Genomic DNA, 19948 nt, shown 5'->3' on the forward strand with positions numbered 1-19948 from the left:
GACATTTTTCACACTGTTCTAAGAAACAAAGCCCTGGCCATGAAAGAAAAAAAAATAACCCAAAACACACAAGCTATAGGACTTTTAAAAACATGCTTTTAACGATCTAAAAAGCTATGGTGACTAATTAATTTAACTACAATACAGGCATGGCTACCAGAAATTGTGTGTGACTAATCATAACTAAAGTCATAAAAAATACTGACTTATGGTCATAATTTGTGGTCACGTTTTCCTTAAAATCTGGGCTCCATAGCTTCGGAGGTTTGCAGGAGATTGTAAATTCATCTCCCTTGACTTCACTGTCAGTGCCCATCTAATATAAGAAGGGCTGAACTAGCTCTGTATGATGTATATCACATACACACTGTAAGGAGAATAAAAAGTAAGCCCAATCAATCAGACTTCTGGTGATGTCCTAAGCTTGATCCAGGGCAGTACCCCAAGCTGCCCCCTCTGTGGCTGCAATCCTCACTACAGAACTCCCATGATATGTCTTTTAATCCCCTTTATGCCAGAGTGGCATATAAAAGGGTATAAGACATTTCTGGAGGCAGTGGCATACTTTACGTGAATATTTACTAGTAAAACTTTTTTCCTATAGGGTCATCTTATATTCAGGCTTTTTCTTTTTTTCCCTAAATTAATATTCAGATTTTGAAGGGTCGTCTTATAAATCGAGCAAATACGGTAATAATTAAGTACTCAGACTGGGTGGAGACAATTTGGACAGGCCTTGACTATGCAACCTACATCTGTGTGTCGATCAAATAAAAATTAAGTAATATGCTCACATGGAACTTAGTCATTATTGTTAATACCAGGTTTATTAATCACTGTGACGATCATTTTAGTTTACCACAGCTTTGCATTAAAAGCTTACTACTAGGGCTGCAACTAACGATTATTTTAATAATCGATTAATCGGCCGATTATTTTTTCGATTAATCGATTAATCGGATAAAAAAAAACAATATGCAAATTTTTCGTTTATTTAAAAGAATTTAATGAACTGGATGTTAAAAAACAACTTAAAATTTACATTAACATTCTTATTTTGTTATGATGTAATAAAAAACAATATTTTCAAAGTACAAGAACCCAAACACAATATTTATGAAACAAAATAACCCCAAACATTCTGAAAAGAGGTGGACTATTACTGTTCAAGAAACTTTGCCCCAGCACTTTGCACTTTGCACCCAGCACTTTGCACCCAGCACTTTGCACCCAGCCCTGGCACTTTGCACCCAGCACTTTGCACCCAGCACTTTGCACCCAGCACTTTGCCCCAGCCCTGGCACTTTGCATCCAGCACTTTGCACCCAGCATTCAGCACTTTGCACCAGCACTTTGCACTTTGCACCCAGCCCTGGCACTTTGCACCCAGCACTTTGCACCCAGCCCTGGCACTTTGCACCCAGCACTGGCACTTTGCACCCAGCACTTTGCACTGTGCCCCTGCACCCAGTCTCTAACTCTGCCCTGCACCCAGCCCTGCCCCCACATTCTGCCCTGCCCCCACACTCACACTCTGCCCTGCACCCACTCTGCCCTGCACCCACACTCACACCCTGCCCTGCATCCCCACCCCCACTCTGCCCTGCACCCAGTCTCCCACTCTGCTCTGCACCCACACTCACACCCTGCATCCCCACCCCCACTCTGCCCTGCACCCAGTCTCCTGCCCTGCACCCCCCACCCCCACTCTGCCCTGCACCCCCACCCCCACTCTGCCCTGCACCCCCACCCCCACTCTGCCCTGCACCCCCACCCCCACTCTGCCCTGCACCCACACTCACGAACCGCTCTGTGCGAATGGAGCCACTCGCACAGAGCGAACCGCTCTGTGCGAATGGAGCCACTCGCACAGAGCGAACCGCTCTGTGCGAATGGAGCCACTCGCACAGAGCGAACCGCTCTGTGCGAATGGAGCCACTCGCACAGAGCGAACCGCTCTGTGCGAATGGAGCCACTCGCACAGAGCGAACCGCTCTGTGCGAGTGGAGCCACTCGCACAGAGCGAACCGCTCTGTGCGAATGGAGCCACTCGCACAGAGCGAACCGCTCTGTGCGAGTGGAGCCACTCGCACAGAGCGAACCGCTCTGTGCGAGTGGCTCCATTCGCACAGAGCGATTCGCTCTGTGCGAGTGGCTCTGTGCGATCCGTGCACATAGACATGAAGAATACTTACCTCCGGAACGCGTCACATCCGTCACGTAGCTAAAAGAAGGCGGAGACTGCAGAGCGTGTAGCAGAAGCGGGGAACGCTCGCGGAGGTAAGTAAAAGGAGCCGAGTGCTCCAACAACGAATTGATCACTCGATTAATCGATAACGGAAATCGTTATCGATGATTTCCGTTATCGATTATTATCGATTTTATCGATTCGTTGTTTCAGCTCTACTTACTACGATGCCTTATATATACGTAAGGGACATACAACATGGGCGAAATACACTCACGGCTATTATCCCAGGAATTTGTCATTAGGCTGTGAACAGCTTCCTATTCTGCCTGACATGTGACCTGCTAACTTGGATGTTGATTCATTCAGTCATGAGACACCAATTGTGTGTGAGTAAATTAGGACACAAAGATCTACACACGAAGGAAACACGAAACAACGATTCTGTCTTCCCAGCAGCAGAACAGGGAAGTTTCATAAAAAAAACAAATTCACAACTAACCGTTGTGACCCCCCCCCTTTACAAGCTACATTTGAGATGGTCTTAAATTGTTTAACAAGCATTTTAAGCAAATTAAGTTTCTACTTTAATCACAAATGAACAAGTGTGATCATCTCCCTTCATATGATAGCTCTGTCCCTTAGATCATACACCTGCCCCCCAAATATTGGCATAACAGACTCCACAGAACCACTGTAACAAATAATGGCTGCAACTGCCCAATGCAAACATGACTGCACAAGGCAATAAATTGGGAGATAAAGAAGTCTAGGTAACTAAGTTTTACGAGCTTCACTATCACGATCCACCAGTAGCCAAAACTGAACATTTAACCTGTGTATTTGCCTTTTATACTTCCTACTAAATGGCAACTAGAATACCACTACCTCAAGTTAAGGGCCTGCCATTCTATAGTGGTCCAAAACTGCATCTCTCTATAGCAATGTGTTTATCTCCATTCGTGGATTATCAACCCTGTATAGCTGAAAATTTACAATAATGAGAAAGCTTTAGGAGGTACAAGTAATGCTGCTCTAAAAGCTGCCACAAAAACATCATAGAAACTGTTCCAAAAGCAGAACTTCCCATGATAGTAGGAAACATTGGGGATTTTCAAAAATAAGTCATTTTATAAAAAATAAAAAAAAGTTTAGTTTTATCTTGCATAAAAAAAAGCAGGAAACGGCTATCACAATATAACCATAGTTGATACTTTTCACAGTTACGAAAAAGGAATGTGATGTAGAATATTCACTAAAATTTGGCATTGGAAGGAGACTGGATGATGGAATAGAATGGTATCTGCTTCCACAGTTAACCCCAGAAGTGTCTTACCTAGTAGGAAAAAGTACAGTTAAACGACGACTGACAAAGTGCCGCTTTGTCTTTCTGTGTTGAAGAAAGAAAAAACAAATTCTAATCGTTTAACTTGGGCCATACAACACAGAAATCTCACTGTGTGGAAGACTGGACAAACTTCCTGTTTACAGACAAATCAAAGTTTTACATTTTTACACCAGAGGTGGCATTCCTCCACAGGTACATGGGAGATTAGGCATTAGACAGCCTGTAGTCTCCCCTGTCAGCAGGAGGTAGCATATCTGACAGATCTGATTTCACAGTGCTTCTCTTGAGCACCTATAACATCGGAACACCGGAGAATGCCCGAATGCAAGTTCTGGCTTCCTTTGCCGGTGTTGTCAGACCTGGGAAGAAGAAGAAGGTTCCCAGTGGTTCTATCTAGCCCCATCTGAAACCTGGGGGAACAAATTGAAAGAAACAAAGTATTGATTTTTTTTTTATTTTTTTTTAAATAGTATTAAAATATAAAAATAATGACAGCATAAGGAATACCACCTAGTTCCACACAGATCTCAGCAAATAAATACAATAAGGAACAAAAAATGTGTATGCATTCTATTCAGGGGATGCTGTTGAACATAAATCAGTAGGATCTTATTTGTGGAAGAAATCCCAAGTACCAAGGGTACGACATGTACCCATTTGCTATCTTTTCTAAAGTATCCCACAGCTCTCAATCTTGCTTCATTCAAATGCAATGCTGAAATAGAGAACAAAACGGGGCATGCCTCATGTGGTTACAAAGTTTTGTTAGTCATTGAACCTTCACTACTCATTTCTTCATGTTCAAGACTACAAATATGACTCTTTCACTACAGAAAGTGTGATGAATGGAAGGTTTCAGAATTACATCACACCAAGCATCCCTCTAGATAAGTTATACCGGCCTATTTAATGGCCTCTGTACTTTAGGGGATCCTTACGCCATGTTAAACAAAGCTACGTGAGAGCCACCCATGTATCCAAATTGAAGGCCCCGTTATAGAGAATTCTAATAATAATAATTCACTAATAGGCCCCTCAGTGTGTTAACAGTAGTTTATAAACTGTAATTTGTAAAATAAATCTAGAGTGCACGTACATTATTTTATTCACAGAAATGTCAGAAAATAATAGAATTTAATTATGCCAAGATATGACAACACTCAATAGAGAGCCAATTTAAGTGAGAACAGAATGTAACCATATTTACCGGTAAGCGTATGTACATAATTCCAGGCTTACCACTGTTTGTTAATGTGTACAGCAGAGATCTGGTATCTGACGGGAACACAAAGTTCACACTAGTGGAACTATTCTTGTTTATAAACACACACACTGTAAACCAGCAGTTTATCCATCCAATATTTGTTAACAAATCATATTTTTATTTAGCATTGGGATGACCTGTGTTTTGGATATATGATCATTAAGAATTCATGTTTGGACAGCATATATTCTGCTGTGGTTATAACCAAACCTTAGAACTCTCCAGGTTTAGTGGCACACCCCACTTCCTGCCTACTTCCCCTCCAACAATAGTGTCAGCAGGGCCTTCTACTGGCAAGGTAGCTCAGTAGCTGGATCCAGAAAATTCCCAGGCATGGCTATAACCCTAGACCTTAAGTGTTCTTATTATACATCTTTCTGCAATGCATCCAGCCCATAAAAAACGTTCTATGTATGCACACGTATCATTTTGGCCTGCACAAGTAAAATACATAGAGCGGTTTCAGCCTAAGAGAAGATGTATTCTGTAGTCGAGTTAGTACCTTTTGTTGGGCCAAAGAGGAAAAAGATGTAAAGCCACATACAGCGGCAAGAATAAATAAATGAACCCTTTGAAAAATTACCTGGTTTTCTAAATTGTGTTTTAAAGGTGATCTAATCTACATCCAACTCTAGACAAACACAATGTGCTTAAGCTAATAAAACATACAAAACGATGATAATCTTAGATGTCTTTATTGAACACATCCATTAAACATTCACAGTGCTGGTGGAAAAACGAAGTGAACCGGTTGGATTTAATAAATGGTCGAACCTCTTGTTTGACCCTTGGTAGCTGCCAATCAGACCTGCACAATGTTCAGGAGGAATTTGAGGTAATTACATAGCATTAGGGCTGCAACTAACGATTATTTTCATAATCGATTAGTAGGCCGATAATTAATTATTTAATTAATCGATTAATCGGATAAAAAAAATTAAATTTTTCATTTATTTAAAATAATTTAATAAAGTAACAGAGGATGTAAAACACAAACCGCAGAATAAAAAAAACTGATAAAAACGCATTTCTTGTTTTTATTTCCCAACCTGCCCCCCCCCCCAGTTATGCACATTTGAGCCCAGGCTTGCCACACTACCTCCCACATATGCCACATACCCTCAGACATGCCACACTGCCCTCCCCACATATGCCTTATATACCCTATATGCTATATATACCCAATATGCCTTATACCCCCAGATATGTCACTCCGTCCTCCCCAGGTATGCCGTATACCCCCCTGATATGTCACTCCGTCCTCCCCAGGTATGCCGTATACCCCCTGATATGCCATAGTGCCCTCATAGATTTGCAGACTCGTTCACAGACAAAATACTTTTATAAATATAGGGTTAATCTTCACTGCCCCAGGATTTAGATTCCCCTCAGTTTGCCCCCCCTTTCCCTCTAACTGCACCTTAAGTTAACATCATTAAATTAATTAAATTAACCCTCAGCCCTCAGCATTAAATTAACCCTGAAGAGAAGACCCCATTAACCACAACTGCCCCTAAATAAACCCTAAACACCCCATTAACTATAACCGACCCTAAATTAACCCTAAACACCCCATCAACCACAACTGCCCCTAAATTAACCCTAAACCACAATTAACCCTAAACACCCCACTAACTATAACTGCCCCTAAATTAACCCTAAAACACCCCATTAACCATAACTGCCCCTAACTTTCAGCAGTCCAAATATAAATTTTATACTCACCAGTTAGATGACTTCTTGAGCCATGTAGACAGTATAGGAAATGGGCGGGGCCAATCAGCACTTTGGCCCGCCCCTTTCTTTCTCCCTGCATCCACTGCCGATTGGCTCCGTCCCTTTCTCTCTGTCCCTCCTTGCAGCCAATCGCAGTGACTGCAGGGAGGGACTGGAAGAAGGAAGTGGGTGGGCCAATCGGCAGTGACTACTGGGAGGAACTGTAAGTAGGAGCTGCTGCTGTGAGTCAGACTAAATGGATTATAAAACGAGGGGTATTTTTCAGAGCATTTGCTCTGAAAAAAACCTTATTTTATAATCGATAAAAAATCGATTCAATTAATCAATAATGAAATTCGTTGGCAACGATTTTCATTATCGATTAGTTGTTGCAGCCCTACATAGCATTGCTAATGGGTTAAGGTGTGGGCTCTGTACATTTATTGTAATGTTTAGGGTCATTATCCTTCTGCGTCACCCAACTTCTACTGAGCTTCAGCTGATGGACAGCCATCTTGACATTATGCTGTATGATCCCTTGATAAACATGGGAATTCATTGTCCCCTCGATTATGCAAAGCAGCCCCAAATCATGATGCCCTCTCCACCGTACGTTGGGGTGATGTTTTCATAACCAGAGATTTTAATCAGTTCCAATAATTCCTTGAAGCCTTTAGCTGTTACTCTAGGATTCTTTTTTAACGTATCATTCAGCTTTGTGCCCTTGGAGTTATCTTGGCTCTCCCCTTTCTAGGCAGAGTAGCCACAATTCTAAATAATGTGCATTTATAAACAATTGGTCTGACTGTGGACTGATGAATATGTAAACTCTTTGACTCTTAAACTCTTTGTAACCCTTTCTATCTTTATGCAAATGAACAATGCTTGATCGTAGGTCTTCTGAGATTTCTTCTTGTGAGGCATGGTTCAGATCAGCAGATCCTTCTTGAAAATAGCAAACTCAAAAAATCCTGTTTCATTGATAGACTCCAGGTTTGCTAAGTCCCGACGCCAATTAGCTTTTGTTGAAGTGATCAGCCTAGTGCTTCACATACTTTTTCCAACCCAATGTGAATGTTAGAATGATTTATTTAATATGGACAATAACAAAACAATAATTTGAGAGGTTAAAACAGATTGTATTTTGTTCATTAGTGTGAGCTTTTAGGTCTCAGATTCCTACCAAGAAAGAATCATTTGAGGTCCTGAAAGCTTATACAACGTTATTTATTTTTCTACATTGGCTCAATAAAAGCCAAAATAAAACCAACTTGACTAAAATGATACATCTTCTTGTTGCCTCATATGAGTAACCTACGTCTTTGTCATACAATATGAAACATCTGAGAAACAAAGCTCTAAACACTAAACTGTGGGTGTTTAAACACCATTTTGTGAAATCACATTCTAACACCCCAATACACTGCACGTATAGCTGACATACAGCTTTAAATCTGTTGATCAACAGTAGATGTTTAAATAAAAAAGTTGCATGCACAATATCTGAAACTGAATTATGCAGGCACAATTTGTATAGATAATTGTGCATGGTCTACTCATTAAAAGTAGAAGGTTTAAGATTTCAAAGTGGTGTTAACGAAAAAGAATCCAAGTCAGATGCCAAATTTCTAGGTTGCAAGCAAGGGCATATATCGCACCCCATGTTTAATAATAGCCACATTAGTTATTTAAACACAACAACCTGACAGAAACAAACAAAACTGTATGGACCTGAGGAAAAAATGTTTTGTATCAATGCCAAACCGTGACTTATCAATATGGATGAACAAGCTTGTCAGACCCTAAAATCCCTTTACCTCGTACTCTATTACATCAGCTGACTTGATCAGTTGACATAAGCCCTTGCCTAAACACGTACTTCAATGTCATTTTTTTGAATCTGCTTAACAATAATAGCCCAGCATTAATCCCCTTGGAACTCAACCAGTAATTCTACACTGTAAAATGTTCCACTAATCTCTGTGCTTTGTCAGATACAATCACGTGTGTGTGTTACTAAACATGTATTCCAATTTTAATTTATAAAATTATAAAACTCAGTTTAAGTTACAACTGCACTGGTGTAAAAAATAGAGTTTAGCACAGCTGCCTCTACAAAGTGGTTTATTCACTAGTTACACGTCACATGCTAGCTATACATTATTAAAACCCACTTATCCTTGAGGATACAACTCACCAGGTTTGACCTTTAATGATGCATACTTAACATTGTGAAATGAGATGTTTCATCTCTCCTTAACTCATCTACAATTCAATATTTAGTGAAGAGTCACAACAAAGATTATGTATAAAAAGTGATTCTGGTCTAACCATCCACAATCAGTGGCCGTCCAACCTCCCCTGGTAAAGCTGCACAAGACAATACAACATTGATCACCACAGCAACCAACAGAATGGTCCAATTAGCAGAAAAACCTAAATATGTTAACTCCAGTGATATGATCCCTTTTCAAACTAGAATCACATTTTATACAAACCTTAGTAATAATGCAACTAAAACCATTTGTTAAATTTACTGTGATTGCCACTACACAGTGATGTGATATAATTTATAAATATACACACAAATATATATAAAAGACAGGTATTGGTGGTGCAACCCACCAACAGTGAGCGGAGTGACAGAAGTAAATATAAATGTAACTCACCCTCACCCCAATGGGTTATATAGGATAAATGACATGAAGAAAAAAAAAATAATAGTGCACTCTTGTATGATAAAATATAGCAAAAATATTTAAAAAAATGTATAAAAAAAACTTACATTCTGATGAGTCAGACAAAGACGGACTCAAATCATCAACGCCTGGTGTGATTAGGGATCACACACCCGACTGTATTTGAATGGAGATATCTACAAATGGATAAAATCACATAGAGCGGTATTGCAACACATCCAAAATGGACCAGAAACAGGTGGCTACAGTTAGCCTCTCACTTTGCCTATGCAATATTCAACAAGCCTAAATGAACTGTTATGGGAACATTATGGGATCCCATTACTTGTAGCGCTTACTATCGAAGGAGAAGGATTTGGCACATGAGGTTGAAATCTTGTGTTCAAGAGCTTGTTTGACCTGACGGTATAATTTAGGGCTGCAACAACTAATCGATAAAATCGATAATAATAGATAATGAAAATCGTTGCCAACGAATTTCATTATCGATTAGTTGAATCGATTTTTATTGATTATAAAATGAGGGTTTTTTCAGAGCAAACTCTCTGAAAAATACCCCTCATTATATAAACCGTTTCAGTGACTCACAGCAGCAGCTCCTACTTCCCAGTCCCTCCCTGTAATCACTGTGACAACTGGCCCCACCCCTTCCTTCTTCAGAACCACATGGCTGTGACACTCATCTAACTAAGTATAAAATTAATTAGGGCTGCAACTAACGATTATTTTAATAATCGATTAGTTGGCCGATTATTTTTTCGATTAATCGGATAAAAAAAATGAATGTAAATTTTTCATTTATTTAAAATAATTTACTAAACAAATGATGTTAAATACAAACAGCAGAATAAAAAAAATTTGATAATACATTTCTTGTCTTTATTTCCCAACCAGCCCCCCAATATATGCACATTTGAGCCCAGGCTTGCTACGCTGCCTCCCAGACATGCCATGCTGCCCCCCCACATATGCCACGCTGCCTACCACAGCACTCCACGCTGCCTCCCACATATGCCACTCCACGCTGCCTCCCACATCTGCCACGCCACGCTGCCTCCCACATCTGCCACGCCACCTCCCACATCTGCCACTCCACGCTGCCTCCCACATCTGCCACTCCACTCTACCCCCCACATGCCACTGTGCCTGATACGCCTTATACCCCCTGAAACACCACTCCATCCTCCCCAGACATGCCACCCTGCCCTCCCCACATATGCCACGCCATGCTGCCTCCCACATCTGCCACTCCACAATGCCTCCCACATATGCCACGCTGCCTCCCATATCTGCCACTCCACGCTGCCTCCCATATCTGCCACTCCACGCTGCCTCCCACATCTGCCACTGTGCCTGATACGCCTTATATCCCCTGATACCCCACTCCATCCTCCCCAGACATGCCACCCTGCCTCCCAGACATGCCACTTCTCTACCCCCAGATATGCCACTCTACCCCCAGATATGCCTTATACACCCTGATACACCACTCCGTCCTCCCCAGACATGCCACACTGCCCTCCCCACATATGCCTTATATACTGTATATGCCTTATACCCCCAGATATGTCACTTCACTGCCCCCAGGATTTAGATTCCCCTAAATTAACCCTAAACTCCCCATTAACCATAACTTCCCCTAAATTAACCCTTAACACACCCTTAACCACAGCATCCCCTAAATTAACCCTAAAGACCCCATCAACCACAGCATCCCCTAAATTAACCCTAAACACACCATTAACCACAACTGCCTCAAATTAACCCCAAACACCCCATTAACCACAGCTGCTCCTAAATTAACCCTAAACACCCTATTAACATAACTGCCCCTAAATTAACCCTAAACACCCAATTAACCATAACTGCCCCTAAATTAACCCTAAACACCCCACTAACCATAACTGCCCCTAAATTAACCCCCACCTCCCCTAACTTTCAGTAGCCCAAATATATATATATATATATACATACATACATATACTTACAGTTAGATGAGTGTCACAGCCTTGTGGTTCTGGCCTGGAGAAGGAAGGGGCGGGGCCAGTTGTCACAGTGATTACAGGGAGGGGGAGTAAGTAGGAGCTTTTAAAAAAATTTTTTTATTGTATTGTACTGTAAATAGATACAAAATTGAAATCTAATAAAGTGCCAGCTTTATCTTCAAAAATGGAAATTCTAAGAAATATCTTACATTTTGTAAACAGCTCCATCCACATTCTGTTCCCCAGGTCAAGTTCATTATCAACCTTTTATTTACACTAGTAACTAATTCCACTTGCCCAGCATCTAGAAGAATTAAATATAATATTATCAAGCTATGTCAAATTGTCTTGTTGCCCTTTTTAACGGAACATATTCCCAAAATAAATAAAACAGAAAGACCACATCAATAGTGTAAAAAAAAAAACAGACTTATTAAAACAAAAAACACACTCATAAAATAAATATATTTAAGACAAAATGCACTTCTCTTGTGAGTGTGTTTTTATTTTTAATAAATTTAAGGTTTTTAACTTTTTACACTATGGAAAATTTCTGTTTTATCTCTTTCCAAAATAAGTTCCACTGAAAACGGATCTAGGAGCAACAAGAAAGTTTGAGTTTACTACAGTGGAATCTTCCCTTGGGCCACATACATTACCCAGGAAGTACATTTTCTACAGGTTTATGTCTTTGTTGCATCAAATATAAAGTACAACGCTAGATCAAGGAATAAGCAATGAAATGTACCATATAAGGACACGGTTGGATGCCATTCTCAAAAGCAAATTCTGGTTATGTCAATCACATTTAAAATTTTATTTTAACTTGTTCTCTTTACCCACAGTGAGTATAGTCTATCCAAACATAATCAAAGCCATCAGGTGGGTATGGTACTGGTGCTTTCTCACCTGCAAGAGTAGGGAGGCCAGGCCCTCTTGCTTAGCTGCAGGGAAACACCTAGTAGAGTCATGTTACAGGTAGTTGAGATAAATGAGGCACCCAAGCACCAGCTTTGCCAAACCGCCCCTCTTCGGCATCATGCCAACGGGTGTGTGTAAGCTTACGTTGTTGGATAGTGCAGATATAAAAGTGTGGTGTTAGGATGTGTGCCCGTATGAGACTGGCATTAGCATGAGTGTGTATATCGCATGTAGTGTTAGAGTGTGTGTGTGTTACCGTTAGGTGTTAATGTTTGCATGCGTGTCTCTATTAGGATATGGTGTTAGATTGTTTAAGTGTATATGCATTAGTATTTGGTCAGCATGTGTGTCTCAGTGTCAGAGTAAGAAGTTATCGTGGGTGTGTGTGTGTGTCCGGGTATGGTGCTGGTGTGTCATGAGTGAAGGGTTAGTGGTGCCTGGGAGGGTGAGCAGGAGAAGGAATGCATATGTAAGTGTACAATGGTAGGAGGAGTGGGTGTTAATGTTAGTATGTATGCATTTTAATTACAGGGGGGCCTTGAAGACACACTGCACCCAGATGCCACTAACCTTAGACTTGTCCCTGTTCTTATAAAGGTGTGATGGGTGGAGTAAAGGGTGCTATACCCATCACTCATGACACACCAGCACCATACCCTGACACACACACACCCACGATAACTTCTTACTCTGACACTGAGACATGGAGAGCTCATGGGAAGGGTATGGGGGCCCTGGAATTAAGCATATACAGGGTGACATAATTTCTGATGGTGACGCTGATGAAAGCTTAAGCATTTTGAATTGCTGTATCATCTTTTTGTTAACTGGGGGAAAAAAAACATTAAACTAAAATATAAATCACTAAAATTCACATAATCTAATGTAAGATGCTATTGACAGCCAAGCCAGTTTTCTGTTGTTGTGCCTGCCACGCAGTCTAAGCAACCAGCCCAAAACCGTACAATCTGGCAGCAGGTGCTGCTAACGCCATCAACAACATGTTTTATGGTGAGAGATACACATGCCGTGACCAGGACGCAAGGAAATGCAACATTCTAGTGAAAATCTAAATGGAAAAAAACCAAGCAGACCACCTTCATATAAATCAATGCTAACAAAATATCACAATAACCCATTTAAATGGTTTTATTAAGGTGCTAACTACTAAAAGACATATGAAACTCTGCAAACTTTAACCCTGATAATACTCAGCCATCCAAGGAGTCATATTATATAACTGGGATTCCCAATGTTTCTTACTGAATTCACCAAAACACTAGTTGCCCACAACTGACAGTTAAAAAGTCCACAGTGTGTACATGACTGCCTTGTGCAAATATGGGTTTGCAGCCACAAGCCACCTGACCAAACCAAAACAAAGCTGTAAACACTAGTTTCGCAGCCAGCAGATGCCCGTCGCATTGCGTAGCTGAGCAAATCACTGGGCATCATACATCGCTGCGGAATATGATGGCGCTATAGAAATCCATAAATTATAATACCTCCTGCTGGCCCTGAATCAGATACTGTAAAGCCATGGCGCTTCTCGTTTCTTCAAAGCATTGCAAAAAAAAAAGGACACAAAGGAAGAAGACACTTAAAGAGTTTCAGTACCTGAAGACATAATCGTCCCTTGGGTCTCTGCTGAGAGAGAGCTGCCCGTTTCGCTTGTTGAAGAGCTTCTGGAAAAGCGTGGGTGGCATGATGTAGAAAAAAAGCCAGCAGTTGGTGACATTAACTCCCCGTGCAAGGCATCTAGCCTGGCACCCTGCTCCCACCGCGCACCTAACGCTGACAGCCTACCTCCATCACTGCCACAGTCATATGACTAAACCGAAAGAACCCACCGCTGTCAGCTGGGAGGCGCTCGGCGGGCGGGGCCTCCGATCTTACGCCAAGTGTATACTCCCCTCCCATAATATGCCAGCCACTTCCTGGACTAGGGGAACCATAAAAGCAGGTTGTGATTGGTCAGGAGGCCGACTCCGCCCGATTGGGAGGTTAGTTTCTGATGTATTGTATGTGCGTGAGTGCACGATCTGTGAATCATGTGCAGAGAGGGAGTGGGGGTGAGAAGGGGGCCCCCACGAGAGGCACGTGACTCTGAGGCGGCAGAATCTGTGTTTAGGATTTTCCTTGTGCGTGGGAGAAAAAGTGACGAAAGACACCGTGTTATATGGTATAGCTTGTAAATACTATCTGAAACAGTTTGCAACCAGAAAAGCCAGATGCTTGGCGATACTTATGTGTATTGCATGCATGTGCTAAGAACTCATAAAAATATTAACATTTTGGTCTCAAAACAGAGCTTTATCAAACTTTCTCAAAGCTTATCACTGAGCTACAGAATCTGTTGGCGCTATTACTATAAGGTATCTTGATATGTCAAGATTTACTGCAAAATAATCCAGGTACCGTTGGCACGAATATAGACCGCACCGGATTATAGCACCCTTAAAGTTTGGTGCTATTTTAAAGAAAAAAATACCTATTAGTGGAATGGTAAAAAAGTATTTTATCTGATGTAATGGAATACATGCATTTTAACATGTCATATACAAACAGAAAACCAATAGCCATTTTAAGGTCCCCCTATTTCATAATGCACCTTAATAGATATGCCCACCTGCCCCCCCAAATAAGCTTTATGCCTCCTAGAACTGCCACCCCCTCGATTTACCAATACACCCCTAGACTCCCTGGTGTCTAGCGGGACCGGCTGGTGGACATCTGCGCGTTGCGTGCAGACAACCTCAGCTGCCGGCACTGCCGCTGGGGCTTCTATGGTGGTGCACTGGAAGGTTATGCCACGCTGGTGCACCACCATAGAAGCCCCGACGGAAGTGCCGGCAGCAGAGGCTGTCTACGCGCATCCTGACCGTTGGCATCTGGTTTCAGCCGAGTTCCAGGAGGTCATAGAAGTCCCCTGCAGACAAAAAGAAGGTACAACTGCACAGTGGGTTATATGCTGCAGCTTCTCCTTAACGGAAGTGCTGCTGTTTTTTTCTATAGGTTCAACAAATGCATACAAAAGTATTGTCCTCACCCCATTCCCATAAGATTCTAAGCTTGCGAGCAGGGCTCTCTCCACTTAATGTTATCGGTTTGTCTTAGTCTGTTAATTCTAGTCTTGTCATGCCACTTGAATATACGTATTGTATGAAATTGTTGGTGCTATATAAAGAAAAGATAATAATTTTACTATGCATTCTTCATTGGTGGGGTGTAGGGGAAACTGGGCTTATTGGCTGGGCTATGTACTTTGTCCACAGGCTATTAAACATTGATGTTTTTGTTTTTGCACGTCTGTTCACATCTTATTCCCTTACAAAAAAAATACTGCAGTTTTTCTGAAGTAATACTGCAGTTTTTTGGACATGAAAAAACTGCAATACTGCACTTTTACTGCAGTATTACTGCACATTTACTGCACTTTTACAGCATTTGTACTTCACTGTACTGCAGTTTTACTGCACATTTACTGCACTTTTTTTATATTGCAAACCTACAGCTGTACTTCAATGTACTGCAGCTTTATTGCATTTGTACTTCCGTACAAAAATAACTGCAGTAAAACTGAAGTACTAAATGCAGTAAATGTGCAGTAATACTGCAGTAAAAGTGCAGTATTGCAGTTTTTTCATGTCCAAAAAACTGCAGTATTACTTCAGAAAAACTGCAGTGTTTTTTTCGTAAGGGTTGCCTCTTACGATTTTGAGAAAGCACTTTTAGCAAATGAGATAGTACGTCATACTGTACATCAGTATGTACAGTATTTAACTTGGCTGCCATACCTGTGGGCATGCAACATATAATTTAATTCACCTGCTCCTCACTTATAGACACATCTAGCTAGAAGTGCTTTCTGTTTTACCAGAAAGTAGGTGCTACTGCTGAACAATGATCCAGTTTCTATTCAACAACATCCCTGATCCCCCCCCCCTTTTTTTTTTTACTTGTAGGGATAGGGCAATATATTGAATAAAAGTTTTGCAGGTAGAGCATGAAAAATAAACATTTTCTTCTCTCCGGATCTATACATCAGCTAATAGTTCTCCTAAGATTATATGATAACCTTATATAAATATATGCAGGGCCACTATAACGAGCTCTTCAGTGACCTGTTCATTAACAGAAATGTACAAAGAACAAGAGGTCACCCTCTGAGACTGGAAGGGCGCAGGTTTCATAGATGACAAAGGAAGGGATTCTTTACAGTGGGGACAATAAAGGTATGGAATTCACTGCCAAGGAAGGTGGTGTTATCAAATACACTAGATGCCTTCAAAAGGGGTCTGGATATTTTTTTAGAAAGGCATCACATACAGGGCTATAAACAGAATAACATTAATAGTTTAGAGCTTCTTGATCCAAGGAGAAATCCGATTGCCTCTTGGAGTCAAGAAGGAATTTTCCCCTGATGGCAGAATTCGAAGTAGCTTAATTAGGTTTTTTTTTGCCTTCTTTTGGATCAAGAATAGGAAGGTTAGGTGGAAGGGTTGAACTTGATGGTCTTTTTTTCAACCCTATTTACTATGTAACTATGCAACTATGTAGATAAGTATAAAGCTTACAGTTATGCATACTGTCCCTATTAATTTGTAGGCAATAATAGTTTTGATATATATATACACTGCTACCAATATTTTTTGTTCACTCCTTCAAAGTTTGAAACTCTAAGCAGATGTCATAAATTGTCAGAATATATAAACATTAAATGTACCGTATTTGCTCGAGTATAAGACTAGGAATTTTTAGAGCAAATGCTCTGAAAAATATCCCTCGTCTTATATTCAAGGTCATGTTATAATCAGACCTCAAATAGAGGTCTGACTACAAGACTAAGATCCAGATCCCCCGCAGAGCTGCAGGAGACCTAGAGCCTCCTCTCTGGCAGCCGATGAACGTCTTCAAGATGCGCGTAAACAACCTCCGCTGCTGTCATAGAAGCCCCGGCGAAAGTCCATGGTAGCAGCGTAGGTTGTCTGCGTGAATCGCACAGATGTCCACCAGCTGCCCCACTTGACAAGGCTAGGGATGTATCGTTAAGTCGGAGGGAGGTATATAGCGGGAATAAGTCATATCTGGGGGCAGAGTGGCATATAGGGGGGTATAAGGCTTATCTGGGGGGCAGAGTAGCTGTGAGGCAGATGTGCATAATTGCGGGTCAGGTTGGCAAATAAAAGGAAATAAAAACAATGCATTTTTCTCAATCAAACTTTTTATTAAATGTGGAAAAATTGTTTACATGTTAATATTTACTAATAAAACTTTTTTCTTATAGGGTAGTCTTTTTTTCAGGCTTTCTTTTTTTTTCTAAATTAATATTCAAATTGTAGGGGGTCATCTTATAATACGGTATGTTATCTTAATTCTTCTGAATTGCATGACATCTACTACAGCGAACCGTACTTTGATCAGAGTAATTTTTCCAAGATAATGTGGAGTAAAATTGCATCTTCCAGATAAAGTGATTATAAACTAAACATTATCTAAACATTGCTTATTAGAGACAGACCTTTATGCTATTGAATATTTTTCTACTAAGTAAGATGCAAATGCAAATGAGTGAGCCTATGTAGCAGTGGGTAATAAAGGGTAATGAAAAGGAATATACCTTATTAGCATACATCCCCCTAGGATTTGTAGAGTGGTTTGGAAACTGCATTTTTGTTAATTGAGAGAAGGACGTGATCGGTTCTACAGCCAATCACAAACAGTGCTTGCAAGCTCTACTTATATGTTTGTTCTCTGCCTCTCTCCTTAACTTTCATCTACACTACTGTTCAAATGTTCAAATGTTTGGGGGTCACCTAGAAATGTCCTTATTTTTGAAAGAAAAGCAAATTGTGTCCATTAAAATATTAGATCAGATATACAGTGAACACATACATTGATCATTCAGAACATTATGACCACCTGCCTAATATTGTGTAGGTCCCTCTTTTGTCGCAAAAACAGCCCTGACCCATCGAGGCATGGATTCCACTATACCTCTGAAGGTGTGCTGTGGTATCTGTCACCAAGACATACGCAGAAAATCCATTATGTCATGTAAGTTGCAAAGTGGGGCCTCCATGGATGCATCCCGGTGCCATCTCCAGTTAAGCGACACACACGCACACACACGTGAGGTAAAAGAATGTGACTCATCAGACCAGGCCACCATCATCCATTGCTCTGTGGTCCAGTTCTTATGCTCACGTGCCCATTGTAGAAGCTTTCAGCAGCGGACAGCAGTCAACATGGGCACCCTGACTAGTCTGCGGCTACGCAGCCCCAAACACAACAAACTGCAATGCTCTGTGTTTTCTGACACCTTTCTATCAGCACCATCATTAACTTTTTCAGGGCAAATTTGAGCTACACTGGTAGTAGTGTTTCAATGAGCCTTGGCCTCCCATGACCCTGTCGTGGGTTCACCCTTTTTCGTTCCTTGGACCACTTACTGACCACTGCTGGGCCAAACATTACAGTTTGGCCCTTGTCAAAGATGCATAGATCCTTACCCTTACCCATTTTCTCTGCTCCTAACACATCAACTTTGAGCAGGAAATGTTCACTTGCTGCCTAATATATCCCACCCACTGACAGGTGCAGGGCCAGCCTTAGGGGTGTGTCGAGCTGTGCCGTCCCATCACCAACGCAAGCGGCAGGGAGAGGAATGGTTGGTCGCACAGGAAAATGTTTTTAGCAACCGCTTGGCCCTTTTGTCTCCTTAGTTCCCTACCGCTGCCCTGACTGTGGTGGTGGGAGCTCCAGGCCTTGGTCACGGTGCTTCATGATGAGCGCCGTAATATGACATCATATCCTGACGCTCAGCAGTGAAGCTGCCCGCTCCGCGGCAGGACCGAGAGACTGAGGCCTCACGCTCCCACCACAGGAATTCACCAGGGTAAGTGAACTGCAAGGGGAGGGAAAAGGGGGTATATAGTAAGGAGGGGGTAGACAGTAAGAAGGAGGGTAGAGGGGATAGATAGTGAGAAGGGAGAGGAGATTGTGAGAAAGGAAGGTTGTAAGAATCTTGAAACAGAGTGAGAATGAGTAAGAGAATTAATCAATTAATTTGTGGATGAATTGTGTGAATGCGTGAGGATGAATGAATTGGTGTGTGGATGAATTTTGCGTTTGTGTGACAGAAAAAATTAATGAATGTGTGGATGCATTGTGTGAAAGCATGAGATAATTAATTAATATCTACAAATTGTGTGAATGAGGAAGATAATGAATGAATGTGTAGATTAATTGTGTAAATGAGCGAGAGTATAAATTAACGTGTGGATAAATTGTGTGAATGAGAGAGAATTAATGAATTAATGTGTGGACGAATCGTGAGAATGCATTAATGAATGTGTAAGTGATTTGTGTGAATGAATGGGAAAATAAATAATTGTGTAAATGACAGATTGAATTAGTGACTGTATAAGTGTTTTGTGTGTACTATTGATGTATAAGTGATTTGGGGAAAGGCAAAGATAGCACAAGCAGGGTGTTTGAGCTCTGGGGACCAAGATGGCACTAGCAGGGTGTCTATGGGACAAAGATGGCACAGGCAGGGTGTTTATGGGACAAAGATGGCACAAGCAGGGTGTTTGAGCTTTGGGGACCAAGATGGCACGGACAGGGTGTTTATGGGAGAAAGATGGCACAGACAGGGTGTTTATGGGACAAAGATGGCACAGTCAGGGCCTTTGGAGACAAAGATGGCTCAGACTGGGCTGTAATTTGTGTGTGTAATCTGGGTGCTGGTCAAATTCAATGTGGACACCAGGGCTGGCTTTAGGGTGTGCAACCTGTGTTTAAATGTGACTTCCAGTGCATCTG

The 19948-nt window shown here is 41.3% G+C and overlaps 1 protein-coding gene across 4 annotated transcripts in view; it reads right to left on the reverse strand.

Annotated features, from left to right (window-relative positions):
- Positions 1-13967, reverse strand: part of FNIP1 (folliculin interacting protein 1) — a 65802-nt gene extending 51835 nt beyond the window's left edge. For 2 of the 4 annotated variants that reach the window (XM_053461936.1, XM_053461935.1), the window contains exon 1: positions 13739-13967. In XM_053461936.1, coding sequence (XP_053317911.1) covers positions 13739-13827 — 89 coding nt within the window. In that variant the 5' untranslated portion in view covers positions 13828-13967. The remainder of the gene's footprint in view (positions 1-13738) is intronic. The other 2 variants (XM_053461939.1, XM_053461938.1) reach the window with 1 other exon arrangement.
- Positions 13968-19948: the final 5981 nt, after the last annotated feature.

The sequence above is a fragment of the Spea bombifrons genome, chromosome 4, assembly GCF_027358695.1.
Source record: "Spea bombifrons isolate aSpeBom1 chromosome 4, aSpeBom1.2.pri, whole genome shotgun sequence".
Taxonomy (NCBI): Eukaryota; Metazoa; Chordata; class Amphibia; order Anura; family Pelobatidae; genus Spea; species Spea bombifrons.